The sequence below is a fragment of the Stegodyphus dumicola genome, chromosome 3 (genome assembly GCF_044657685.1).
Source record: "Stegodyphus dumicola isolate Sdum_Otavi_A_Nest chromosome 3, ASM4465768v1".
Taxonomy (NCBI): domain Eukaryota; kingdom Metazoa; phylum Arthropoda; class Arachnida; order Araneae; family Eresidae; genus Stegodyphus; species Stegodyphus dumicola.
This window is the reverse complement of record NC_140770.1, coordinates 248,193,829-248,208,451: the sequence shown is the minus strand read 5'-3', so window position 1 is coordinate 248,208,451 and position 14,623 is coordinate 248,193,829. Positions and strand designations below refer to the sequence as shown.

Genomic DNA, 14,623 nt, shown 5'->3' with positions numbered 1-14,623 from the left:
AAGGCATTAATGTTTGTAAATATATAGGGTTTGTACGACATAAGTGCACTCTAAATATGCAGCGAACCGAAAGTCCTCTCGAGACGTTGTTGGTAGAGGAAGAGGGGAGGAAAACTTCGGACCCGTCCCGTCGGGGTGCTCTCCATAAAAATTGGGGAGGAACTGGGAGAGGTCGTACTGTTATCTGTATGGTGCCCAAGGCAGCCCATGACAGGCTTATTGACTCCTTGCTACAATGCATTTCGTGGGCTTGCTTTGATACATCAGAAACTTGACCTGGTGTTACTGTTGATCGGATGGGATAAGTCAGAACAGCGACAACAACAATAAATTAGCATGAAGCCTAGCGTAACTAGAAAATAATACCTCGAGAGAATCTCTTGAAAATAATCTAAAATTTCATTTACTACGAACATTAATTGCAGTTTTAATCATCAGCTTTATTTCTACGAGAATACATAATATTCTTGCAACAGCATAACAGAACAAAATTGTACGAAATGACAAAATGGTTAACATAAATTGCCAATTGGCATCTACTTCGCAGTTGATCAACAGTTTCCTACCTAAGTTTATTATTTAAAACTTTTTAAAGTATAAAGGTACATATGAATCATTATGAACAATTATAGACAACCGTATATTTACAAAGTATAAAAAATTGATTCTTAGTGCAATTTCATTTGTTTTTGTCTTCTATTTACAGGGCGCAAAGCTCGACTTCTGGTGGCATCTGCGTGGGGTTTGTCAGCCCTCTTCTCCATTCCTGCCATCTTTCTCAGCTCAAAGGAGCTAGTGGAGGGCGTTCCCCAATGCTGGATAGATCTTCAACCGTGGCAATGGCAGTTGTACATGACCTTGGTGGCAGTCAGTCTCTTCTTTTTACCAGCTTTCATCATAGCAGCTTGCTACACAGTGATCGTCTACACTATCTGGACCAAAAGTCGACTCATGGGATACCCTAAGTTATCCAAGTCCTCATCAATTGTTGGTGATAGCAAGAAAAGTAAGAATATGTAATGGTAGTTTATATAATTTTTCAAGCCATTTAAATATGCGTAGTATCATTTTAAGGGCGAACCTTGATTTTAAGATACCTTCCTCCCGAAAAGAAAAAGGAATATTGGTAAATCAAATAACCTGATTTTAAATTATCACATATAAACGACGTCAAATAATGGACTGAATGTGTTTCATAGTTTTCTGTACTTAATTCTTCGATTTGGCTATTATAATTTATTAAGGAAATGAAATAAGTTTGATTTAGATATCGGTAAGTATCCTAAAATTTGAGATTTTTCGTGGCTTGACATTAGAGGGTGCTTAGAAGATAAATTATAAATATAATAATAAAAACATAACTATTAAAATCATTAAAAAGAAAATCTGAAGGGTTTTAGATTTTAAATTACGCCCAAAGGGGCGTTTTATAACATTTTGTATAATACCTTTATTTATTAAATATCATGTTCTTGGTGCTCAAACCATAAAATTCAGTTTAAGAGCAATATCGCAAAATAGTTTTAAATTGAGCATATCTTTAGAATTTCCGATAGACAGTTCTACCGCGCTGGAGATAAAAAGGTCTTTTTTCTCCGTATTGCCATTGCTCGCTTTTAATTCGTTGAGTTTGTTACTCAAAATTTCGTTAAAGTTTTACAAAATATGAAATCGATAATAAAACAAATTCCAAATTTCAAATTTGGTCTTCCACATGCCCATATTCGTAGGAGGATTACGTCATTCAAAATTCGATGGCTCTATGTACCGTTATTTTATCACAATGCGAGAAATATACATACATTTATGCATATTCTTCATTATTTATGTTCTTCAAATATAATACAGGGCGATAATATTTGATGCAACAGTTTGAAAAGTGAAATATACATTCAGAGAGATTCGACGCAAAATCGCAAAACGGAAACAATAGTCCCTCAGGGACAAAGCGCTTTTGGATTAATAATTCGAGTTTTATTTTTCCCTTTTGCTATCATTCAGTAATATTCTATTGTGAAGTATTACTATGTAACATTCCTTAATTTACAAAATTGTAACTAAATTTTAGAGCATTTTTAATGCATGCAAACAACGTTTTAGTCAGCTATGTATCGTCACTGCAGCCAACGATTGTTTTCTAGTCTAGGACATGAACGTTATATGATTATGGAGATAACATTTTTGTTTTGAAAAATGAAAAAAAAATGCTTGATGAAAGCATTGAATTGAACAGTCTGCGTCAGATTCTCGTGACTTAATTAACTCTACAAACCTTTTCTAAATCTAATATTCGTTTTCCGATACATAAAGTTGTAAACATTTTCCTTTTGATTTTGTGTTCAAGTTCCTTATATAATAAGAAACTATAAAATTGAGTATTTCGATCAATGATTAGTATTCGGGTGTCGGACCTTTTAAAATTTATTTTTTACAATGTATTTGTACTAAATGTAAAAGTAAGAAACATAAAAATTAAATTATTTTCCAAGATTTGGTTTGAAAATGTGAAAACATGAGTGATTGCTTCATCTAAAACATTTCCCGTTTATAAGTGTATATGCGATCATGAGATTTAAAGTAAACGCCTCATAAAACTTCTATGGACACTACGAGCAGGTGTTTAATTTAAAAGTGGGAGCCTAATTTATACTGTGAGAAGCATATTTGCGTAATCCCTGCACTGCTTCCCAGTTCCGTCTCTTAAATAGTGTTCTTACTATTCAATATCTTACGCCTAGTAACAATTTCTTTGCATAATTTCTATCGATGCGTATTTTAAAGGCATGTTTCATTTTATTAAGAGTTAATTTATATCTGTTTATAGCCGCTTTTTACAAACAGATAATAAAATATACTTGATTGATTGATCATTTATAAGAGTCGTAGTTCAAGCAATAATGTCATGTTATTCTACAGATTATGATTCTACAGAGCCTCATTCGTACAACGTAAAAGTACGAAAAACTTCTTCAGACAGTTTACAGGTTTATGGTGGATAAAATTATTAATACTAATCAATAATAATGGATTTTTGTAGAGTCTGTAAATTTAAATTTTATTTTAGCTATGAAGAAAAATTGCTTACATTAATTGAAGAAAAATTTGTATTTTGTTAAAAATTTCATATTTTAGTTTGACAGCATTTTAAAAGAAGACGGCAATTCATTTAAAAATATTTTTATTTAATATATAAATATGAAATTTACAGGGTAAGTTAATTAACATTTGTACAAATATCATTTTGTCCTAGAATTTTAAAATCTAATTTTTACCGTTTTATTAAAATGCTCAGTGGCCCATTTCTTTAAATGAGGAACTGTTAAAAGAGGCTATTAGTATAATGAGGAGTAACATAATATTTATTTTACGACATTTGTCGTTGCTTAGAGGATAATAATAATACTGCAAAACTCTGAATAGAAGATACATTTTGTTTTCTACATAGAAATAACGTTACGAGTTTTCCTCCGAACTGAGTGTGTAGACTATGCTTGAAGTAACCTCCAGCATATTCTACAGAGGCGGCTAAATATCCATTAAACAGCACACGTTTTCTTCGTACATCTGAGTAAAAATGGCTTTAATTTTGGTCTGTATAAGTAACGACACATTTCAAAGTCTTGCAGGTTATTCACATGAGCACGAGCTTTTAAATAAATGTCCAAATGCAGACGAAGCCAAAGATGGTATATGGTATATTAGATTACGGCAAAGCACTCGAGGGCTATCTGCCTTAAGGGAGGGATGCCTTCGTGGAGGGCTTTTTAAGGGAAACTGGCTCGTATACACGTTACACATGCGGAAAACCACGAAAACACCCATGTAGCCAGCCCGTTCGCGGGATTCGAACCTCGGACCGAACTACCAGTGTTCAGCGACGTTACCGCTCGGCCGCTGGTGGGCTCGAAGCCAAAGAAGAACACTAGTCTTAACTTTTGGAACGCGCCACTTTTATGGTCTTAACTTAACAATATCACTGATCATCATGGATCTGATTGCTCGGGTAGATCGTGTAGTTGCTTCAGTAACTGCTATTTGTTTTATGCTTGATATTGTCCATGCAGAAATTACGTTAAATAAAATAACTGAAATAACAGAACATAATTAAAATGTAAGAAACCAGAGGAGGGAATAAGCGTTTAAAAGTTATTTTTATCCTTTGACTCTAATAAACACTATTTGTACTTTTAAGTGCAAGGATGTGACCTTCATAAGTTCTGAATCTTGATGCCATTTTATTTTTCTTAAATTTTGCATACATATACGAGGGCCATCCAGGAAGTAGATTACGTTTCCGTCTGTGTCCGCTAGGGGCGGGGCTAGCGCGGCCATCTTGGGGTCAGAGCGTTGCGCAGCTCAGTCTGCATCTAGCCGTGCTAGTGAGAGGTTCGTGCTGTGCTCCGTTCAGATACTGTGACGGTTTGAAATGTCTGCGTTAATTGAAAATCCCGCGAGGTGCGCTCAGTAATAAGGTTTCTGACTGCAAAAAACTGTAAACCGATAGAAATCTATCGGCAGCTTCGTGAAGTGTATGGGGACAACATTATCACTGAAGGTGGAGTGCGTCAGTGGGTCATAAGATTTCAAAATGGCCGAACCAATGTTCACGACGTAGATCGAAGTGGGAGACCCAGCATAGTGACCGCCGAACTTCTCGAAAAAGTCGATGCTAAAGTCCGTGAAAATCGAAATTTCACAATAACGGAACTTTCTTTGAGTTTTCCACAAATTTCGCGAAGTTTGTTGCACGAAATCATCAGCGAAAAGCTTGGTTACCACAAGTTTTGTGCAAGATGGAAGGCAAGAAGAGGTAACGAAGTGGTTGAAGGCGCAGGCGGCCGAATTTTTCGACGAAGGAATTTCCAAGCTCGTACATCGCTACGATAAATGCCTTAATTTGTATGGTGACTATGTAGAAAAGTAGTATTTGAGTGTGGCTTTCATCTGTATATAATAAAATTTGTTTCCTATACTTTGTTTATTTTTTTATTCCAAAACGTAATCTACTTTCTGGATAGCCCTCGTATTATACAATTTTGTCACTTTTCTCTTAATAGAGCTTACTATTTGTACCTGCAGGATTTAAAATTGCTCTGAACAACAAAAGCAGATGTAATATAAATAGAAATTAATTTTATATCTAAGACATATAGGTAATAATATTACATTTAAGACTGCCCTATAAGACAAAATGCTTACAGGACATATAAGAAAAAAGTAAAATAAATTAAATAAAACCTTACCATTTAATAAACTTTATACTTATTTTTATTATAAACCTTACTATTTAAAACACTTCTAAGAAATTTCTATCATAATACGTTCATAAGTCATCCATCATAATACGTTATAATATACGCTGTCATTCTTGGTTGCTTTGAAAGAACGTCTGTTTTGGCGTCTTCCACAGACTTTTAGTCGAACACTTTAGGATGGATTGAACAGGTTAAAAGTATTGATCCCACAGAATCCTGTTGAAAAAAAAAATCATATTCAGAGAGTGAGAAATCTAGAAAATAATGCGCTTAGGTCATGGCAAAAACCTATATCTGATCAAAATACCAAAGCCTCTTGCGAAATGTACTATTCCAGGTTGTAAACTTTCATACGTGTTATCTATAGAGAGATACTGTAATTCTTGCTGACACCCATTACTGCATAATGAAAGTTATATGCACATAGTTACAATATTCCTAAGAAAATCTGAATTGGAATAATTCGAATTAGTGTTCGTATAAAGATTGAAATAAAATTGTCTAATTTTGATACTAAAAGCTTTAAATGTATATTTAGCGTGTAGGCTTAGTAAGAGAAGGAAATTAGTATGACTGTTAAAGATTTAAACTGATAAGTGTAATTGCTTTGTTAGATAAGTAACACAAAATATGGAGGCAATTTACGCAAAATATCAAAGCTTAGCGCAGCATAATTCGTAATTTTACTAATCTGTAATTATTATCCGTTGCGAAATTCATAGTTATTTCATATTGCCTTTCCTCTTTGCAATACAAAAATAGCTTCCAAATGGTAACCGATGCAGAAAAGAGTTTTGAATAGAATTAATGCCAAGCGGATCTTTCAGTGGCACTAATTATATCATAATGTCGACACTAAATGAAAGATCCTAATTCTTTTCAGAACGATCTATTTCTTAAAAGCTCTAAGCAAATTATAATAGAGAAAGGGAATAAATTCAACCACTCTTTCAGAAAGTACAACGACATTTACGATAAAAACTCCTTTGGCGAATTGCTGATAAGACGCCAACTATCTTTCAACCTTAGGCTCAGGTTTTGAGAACCGATAATGGAAGAAATAAATGTCTCGAATTATACGGTTGGAATTGTTCGTTGTGCTAGAGATTGTATTTTGATGAGAAAGATACATTATCAATGAAAAGTTAGAGATTTAACGTTACGGGAATGTGAAGCGGAATTCTGGAATCAAGAGCACTAAAGATATAAGGAATGTAAAATCGACTAATGATAAGATGCTAATAAAGACACTTTCAGGCCTATAGCGCCTAGCAAATGTTTTTTTACGCCATGACTCCAGACAGGATGACAGACGAGCCGTGTGGTACGAACTAATGCTAAAACTGGAATCGAAAAATGTTATCGTTAGTGGTCACCACAAAGACCGTAAGCTGATCTTACGAAATCAAATCCCAGAATTGAGTTGTCAAGGTTATGGTTATTCCTAGGTACGACAGTGATGGCGTTACCTGTAGCATACAAGAGCAGCCAGTCTTTATGAAGTTTACTGTTTATATTTGGATCACATCAAGTAACCAGTGTTGCCAAAAGAAATAACAGAACTTGCTGCAGAATTCCATCTTAATCTCTGATTCATACGTATTCGCTGAATGAGGTTTAGTGCTCTACCATCCGCCTGAGATCATATAACTGAGATTTGATTTTTAAGATGAAAGAACAACTTTATGATATTCATTGCTAAACTGTTTCAGAGATTCTTCAGGAAACAGTCCTCTCCATTTGAGTCGTCAAGAAACAGGGCTGTTATCACATCACTGATGTCTGTTAGTTTAAAAGAGGAACTACAAGGATATTTACTGCTTTACTATCTCGCTCATGGCCATGAAAACAAAAAATGTGGGAAAAAAGGTTGAATCGCTTAACTATTCTCTACTTCATTTTCGTCTAACAAGTTTCGATTTTGCACTGAATCAAAATATAAAAATGTTTCCGTAACATTATAAGTTAATAAAAACTAATAAACTACGAAGGAAGCTAGAAATTGTCCCAAATAAAAGACTGAGCATATTAAATAAAGAAATGAATATAATAATTAATTAATTAATAACCTGAAGTTAATTAGAGACGATACAAATAATAAATGACATAAATAGTACGAAAGGTATTCACGTCGAAATCCTATAAATGACATAAAGGCAATTATGTCAGTCTGCGTTAACGATAATAATACTTAGGGCGACAAGCGTACATGTTCCTGCTTTTCCGTGTATTTGCATTTTATATTTTAAAAAAATTAATAAGATATTTGTTAAGGAAAAAGAGATAATTGATTAAGATAGTAGTTAAAAAAGTAATAGCATTTACACAATTACAAGGGCTCATGTTAGATTTCTCACATGTGGTTTTCAGCTTATTTGCAAACAATAGTTAACTAAATCTTAACAAAACGACTTTACTTTGTTTTCGCATATCCCACTGATCACTTTTTCTTAACCCTGTTTGTTTTGAAAATTGTTATTTTGAAAATATTATTGGTTGAAAAATAAAGAAAACACTGACATAAGTTTCGGACACTTTGCGCAGTTTATATTTAACATAAACTTGAAATTATTGGGACAAATTTCGTTGGACATCATGTGAATTACGCTTTTCATGAGTTTTGGCATAGATCCAAACAATTTTTTGGGAGTAAGAATGTTCCATTTTGTTCCGTTCCACCGTGAAAATTGCTTTAAGTAAAACTTTCGAAGAAGTATCGTGTTTCTTTATTCTTTCCTTCTATTCACTCCATACATGTTGATATCATTTAAGTCTAAAAAATATGCAGGAGCTATAATTACTTCAGAGCAGTTTTATAATAACTACAAAAAAACCTCCCGGGCTGTATGTTTAGGGACCTTATCCTGTCAGAACTTCAGTGCAATTTGCTTTCCAAGTTTCTTTGTAGAGCTTTCAGGGTTTTATTAAAAATACCTGTAGATTTATACTGATGCCTACTACTTTTTATCGATATAAAGTGTCCCATCCCAGAGGAGAGAAACATCCTTAAGCCATTATATCGCTACTCCGGTGCTTAACAATAGACAATCGTATTGAATATTTTGTTCGGGTTTCTCTCCATAATAATTCGTCCATCGGAGAAAATAATTTAAATTCTACTTGTCTGCAAGCAAAACACTGTTCCAATATGATAAATATTTGTTCACCATGGATTTTGTGAACACCAGGAGTATTTTCCTTGCTTACTTGCTAACGAAGAATTTCTACTGGCTGATCGCCCATTGTTTCGATGCGCTCTTATGACTTTTCTAACAGTTTCAGACTTAACTATTAATCTGTATCCACTACAAAATTCTACAGCATTAATTTTTATGTCTTGTTTTATTTATTTATTTATTTATTTATTTATTTTTTTGATAAAATCTTCTATTCCTTGGAGTTAGCTTAGAGTGTGTTCTAGACTTCAGTGCATTTTCTACAGTTGCAAAGAATTTCTATTTTTAACTCCCTTGTACGAGTAAAAAGAACGTTTTGTAATCGCGAAAAGTTTCAAGCATCATATTGCAACGCATATATCCATTTTCACCGCTATCGAATGCAATTTAACGATGGTTTTGCGTGACATATGTACGTGAGGACAGGATAAAGGACTCTTTTTCCCCCAAAAAAATTGTAAAACTAATTTAAAATGAATTCTGAGGAGAATTTTTCGTGGCGTCTGTGCGTACGTACCTATGTATCTAGCATAACTCAAAAACGAGGGGACTCAGAACGTTGAAATTTTGTATATAGGACTGCTATGACATGTAGATGTGCACCTCGTATTTTGGGTGCAATCGGACGCACCAAAAGTATATAAATATATGTATTTACATCCATTCTGTTAGTCGGCTCAGTAATCTCAGTTTCTTTACTCTTATATGTTTGTAAGTTTGTTTGTTTTTGTATTAAAAATGATTGAATTATGTTGTTCTTATCTTCCGGTTAAGGTTTTTATGCCTTTAGTATATCTCTAATCAACAGTTTGAAAGTTGTTAGCTTAATACTAAGCATAATAATTTTTCCATGGCGGCCATTGCTTGTTTACATCTGAAACAGCAGAATAGCAGATTTCTTGCCAATCTAGAGAAAGTAAGCTTCGCAATAACAAAGATAACGCCTTCTTTTATTATTGCGAATTAAATCATGCTTAATCCATTCTGGAATTTGTTCGAGAAAGTAAGTGTTTAAGATTGACTTCATAATTTTCAATACAGACATCTTGAGGTTTAATGTATTTTTGCCTTGTCGCGAAGTGAGAACTGAATTAATTGAATGAGAAATACTGAATCGTCTGTGAAAAACTATTTCTTTTTGTTGTTGTTGTTCTTTGCTTATTTTTTATACATCATTTTAGATTTATTATAGTATTTGAATAGAACATGTGGCAGCGATTAGATAATTCTTAAGATGATATACATTTTGTACATTCTGAGTTAAAAAATGAACGAAATGTAACGAACGCTGTTTAGTGAACCTAGCTCCAGAATGTCGCTCGCTATGGTAAACAAATATAGTGAATTTTAAAAAGTGCATTTATTCTATTGTTGTTTATGCGCTATCGACGAAGTCGATTTATTTTAATTCAATAAGTTTAAATTAAATGCAATTAAAAATTGGTATAATTTAATATTCCGTACAAGGAAGTCATGTAGTGCACACATCAGATTTTTTTATAAAATCAAAAATAGTTAAATGCTTTTCATCAAGGTTTTTGTTCATTTCGAATATTTTTATCATCTTCAAAATTATGAATAAATAGTACAAATTTCTGAAAGCAATTTTCATTATTTTGCAGTGTCTTGCCATGTTCATTTCAGATATGAAACAACCCATCAGCTGCTGAGCGGTATAGAAGCAAAAGTGCTGATAGTTCGATATGTGTTTCTATAATTACGACACAATAATACACCGAACAAATACTATTTCAGAAGTCAAACAACAAAAATCAGCAAACCACCATCCTTAGGTGCTTGCGCTTTTGCACCTGAGGTAGCTTTTGCTTCGTAGAGATAAAGCGTTCCTCCACAAGCAAATTGTCAGTGCCTTAAAAACCATAAATTTAAAGACACGTTCTTTAAACACGATGTACGCTAAAGCTGATATATGAGCTTTCTATTTCCAGTATCCCTTGCTTGGTGCGAGATCTGCTTAAAGAGACATCTGCTAATGTAGTAATACCTTTATATATGAGGCAAGCATTTTAATTAATCCATCTAGAGTTAACCCTTGGATGCAATACAGCCAATTAGAGATTGACCCCAGAAAGACCTCTATGGATAAAATTTCCTAGCAATTAATAATGCGGTCTGCACCGCCCATGGTACCATCTAACTGACTTCATGCACATGACAACAAAAAAAAGCAACATCTAAATTTAACGCGCAAAGATATGGTAGTCTCAATGTGTACTCCCTTGTCAACGAGATAGAAGAAATTGTTGAAGTTGGTGAAGATATTAGTTTTAATGGTGTTAAAGCAGCAAATGTTAAAGTTTCTTTTTTAAGTTTTTAAAAAACATTACGAAACATTTCTCTTGCAAATGAAAAGCGAAACGGAGAAACTGTAAATGAAAGACAGCGAGGAAACAGAATGAAAAAATGAAGTTCTAAACAAGATAACTAGCGAAGAAATAGATAGTACATTTGGCAATCTGGAATCACTCAAGCAAGTCGCAATAAATATGGATTCAGATAAAAGCCAAATCCTGTTTGCCAGTTTCTGGATAGTTATTTTATTCGTTATCCTAGAATTTGTTGATAAGAAAAACGTAAAACAGATTAAAATGTTTGGTTAACATTTCCTCTATCAGTAAATACTGCAATTTCTAAGTTGCAAACATTATTAAGCATTCCCTTTGTATTCATTTCTGTTTTTCCTAAAATAATTATATGTAAAGGGAGTTATTAATTCAGTTACAAGTCATAGGTGAATTTTTATTTTTACTATTGCTTGCTATTATCTGTTACAGAAGCGAGCTTTTGACTAACGCGTACCATCTAAGCAAAAGTTGAAAAAATTTAGTACCACCACTACATTTTGCAATGATTATTTTTCAATTTCTCAATAGAAGTATTAAAAACCATATTTTGCAATTTACCCAATCTATTAAAATATTAGATTAAAAATTGGTTATTTATCATTGGTTATTATAATTTTAATTACCAAAATTTAAGTTTTAATACTTTAATTCTAGAATTTAATGGGAAATTTGGGCCTGTTTAAGAGAGATCAGTTTCTGGTCTTATTTCACTTAACTTTGATGGTAAATTAGGATCCAACTTTAATTTTGTTCTTCATTTATTTTTCAAATAAAACGTGGAAGAAAAATCCTTGTTCACACAAATAAGTTGTGCAAAAAGGCAATAAAATGTTAACAGCTTTATTTGAAACGTGTGAAGTCTATGTCTCTTTAGAAGCACACACATTAGACTTTAAAAGGTTTATTGAAGAATTATCGTCTAGCTTTGTGAAACAAAACAGAAATCAGAAGATGGGTGTAGAAGAACCTTTTATTCGAACACAAATAACAAATGACCCAACTTGGGTTACAATAAACCAATCACTTCTGGCTTAATAGAACTGTGTAACAATAATAATTTAAAGTGCGCTAGATTATCCTAATGGCTGACAGAATACTTTAACGCGCATGAAGAGCTCTGGTTTGTAGAATAACCGGCAAGACAAGGCTTGATGGCTAGAACAACTCAAAGCCGCTAACACAAGTCGCTATTAATCACAGCACAACATGGCCTGGCATATGTAAACACAAGAAAGGAGTGACACGAGAAAGGAGTGGGTGTCTTGTGAAACAGAATGTTTCCTACTGCGATGACAAAGCTTTTCATCAAAAGTACACATTTGCTTACAATTTAAGCTCCGCCTAATTTGCATTCTAATGAAAGATGATAGAAGAAACAGAAGTTTAGGACAGAATTAATGTACAAATAACATGTTATCTAGCATAAAAATGCAAAATTATTAAATGAATTTACGGTGAGTTATTATACTGATTTACAATTTTATTATATGCTTGATTGCCCTACTTAAGTTTTCTAAAATTTAATTATACGAATAATTTGGGAACTTTGCATATTAAATTATGTAATAAAAATTTATATATATATCCTGAATCAGTAACTCTTGGCATTTATTGAATTCTCGTTAAATCTTCTTGGTAAGTTCTAGCCTAATAAACTCTGCAGAATTCGTGAATAAAGAGTCATGATTACAATTTATGAAACTTGATTCAAACACAGCAATAAAACATTTATTTAAAGACGAGCAGTTGGTGATCCTGCCATCAAAGTGCAGTTTCTTTTTACACTGATTAAAACACAATCAACCATTCTCTGCTCGTAGCGCCATCTATACATAAAATTCTCTGCAGCATTTAAAGATTATTTTAAATAACATATTATTCTCATGCTAATTCGTTCCAGAAATATATATGTTTCCATCAGTCTTCACCAGGAAGCAAATTAGGTGGAGTCGAAATTGCAAGCGATGGTGCTATGTAGCGAAAAAACTGTGACAATGTGCCGTATGCAGTTTGCTTTCGTAAGCTGTTCACCTATTAGACAATCTTAAATATAATTCTTGGTATTTGCTAGCTCTTGTGGCCTAGAAATCACAGATGCCTGAGGTATAGTCTTTAGGTATTTGTTTTTTTCTGTATTTAAACCTAAAGCTAGTCAATAGTTTGTACTATTTCACAAACACCTAAAGTAGGGTGGATGAATTTGGCTTATTAAATTTTAGCATTTGCAAGATATATGACATTTTAATTATATTTAACCTTTCTTCTTTGTTCTCAGAATTTAGAATTCTAGCTGATTGTGAAAATTAGAAATTCGTCTAATGTTCAGGAAGGTTATACAGGCGTTTAATCTCAGGCCATTAGATTTTCATTTCATTGCTTAATAGGTCATTAGCATCATAAAGTGTAATAATACATTGAATACATGCATAATTTGAAATGTCTTGTCTATAAAAGTAAAATTTGTGTACTGAAGGGCTAGACATAGTTACTTTCAGTTGGTGTACATTGGGTAGATATGAATGTTAAATGTTTATATGTGTGATAGGCCCATATAGTCAAATCAGTTCATAAAATTATATGTTCTCTAAAGCTCAATAAAATACATTGCAATAATGTGGTGTATTTTAAACCCTGGAATCAATTATTTACCATTCTGTAGTGTTTTCAAGTTTTTATTGAATGATATTCTCCCGCTTTTCTCCTGACATGCTTTTAATACAATATTGGAAATAAGCACAATAAAACATGAATGCTTGAACCAAAGCACTTCCACTAAGGGCAATGATTATAAAACAGGAATAAATAACTACTGCACATGGATTGTTAATATATGAACCGTGATAATACTGTTTCTAAAGACATCAGATTGGCTGTTTGCAGACTGTGGCCACTTGGTAACAATATAGAAAATATAGAACCTTAAACGAGGCAGTGTTCAGTAATAATAATAGTACTACTAATAATAATGGTAATCATAATACTAATAATAATAATAATAGAGAATATAGAACCTTTAAGAAGACACAGTTCAGAAATAATAATAATAATATTCTGTGTGTTTTTATTATGACGTATAACCAGAAATTGATAGAAAATTTAGTGTACTTTACCATTATTCCTATTCAAAAGAAGAAAACTTTTTATGGTTAGGAAGTTATCACCTCTGATGAAGTACATTCTTTAACATAAAATTTTGTAATATGTTAAAACTCATCTAAGATACAAATAAGTATTTCCAATTTGCATATGCTTTCATACCTGGAAACAAATATTACTGAGTATTTCTAGTTTTTTCGAAGTATTAAGGCTTTCATATTTCTTTGCAATGAAATTTGCTGACATGTCAGATATAACATCATTTATAATTTTACACGGCCTTACTCATTTATATAACACTTAATCCTTGGTAAATGGTACCATGTTACTTAATAATATCAATATATTATCTTGTGTACTATATTGTCCTAAGAAAATTAATTCCCTTCCAGACTAAATGAACTAAGTTACGCAGCTCTGAATCGTATACTTTAAGCCGACAACTGCAAATGAATCTAATCAAAGCATAATAATTAAGTCTTAAAACTTATTACTGGAATTTCACATTACTTTAAATCAATTTTAATCTACGAACGGTAAAACGAATTTACATTTTAAGATAATTACGTACTCGAAAGTAATTTTGGAAACGTGGAACGTCACAAAACACGCATTCAGCATTGGTATGCTATGTGATTTAGAACTTTAGTTTGACAGTACTTTTGGATACTAGCAAATTAATCTTTGATTGCCACACCGGTGATGCTTTGAGACAATGTTTATTGATTGC

General features: G+C 32.7%; 1 protein-coding gene across 1 annotated transcript in view; it reads left to right on the top strand.

Moving 5' to 3' along the window:
* The window catches only part of LOC118196241 (cardioacceleratory peptide receptor-like), an 880,182-nt gene that overhangs the window by 746,713 nt on the left and 118,846 nt on the right, over positions 1-14,623 (top strand). Inside the window, exon 5 of the mRNA XM_085814025.1 lies at positions 707-1,006. Coding sequence (XP_085670151.1) covers positions 707-1,006 — 300 coding nt within the window. The remainder of the gene's footprint in view (positions 1-706; positions 1,007-14,623) is intronic.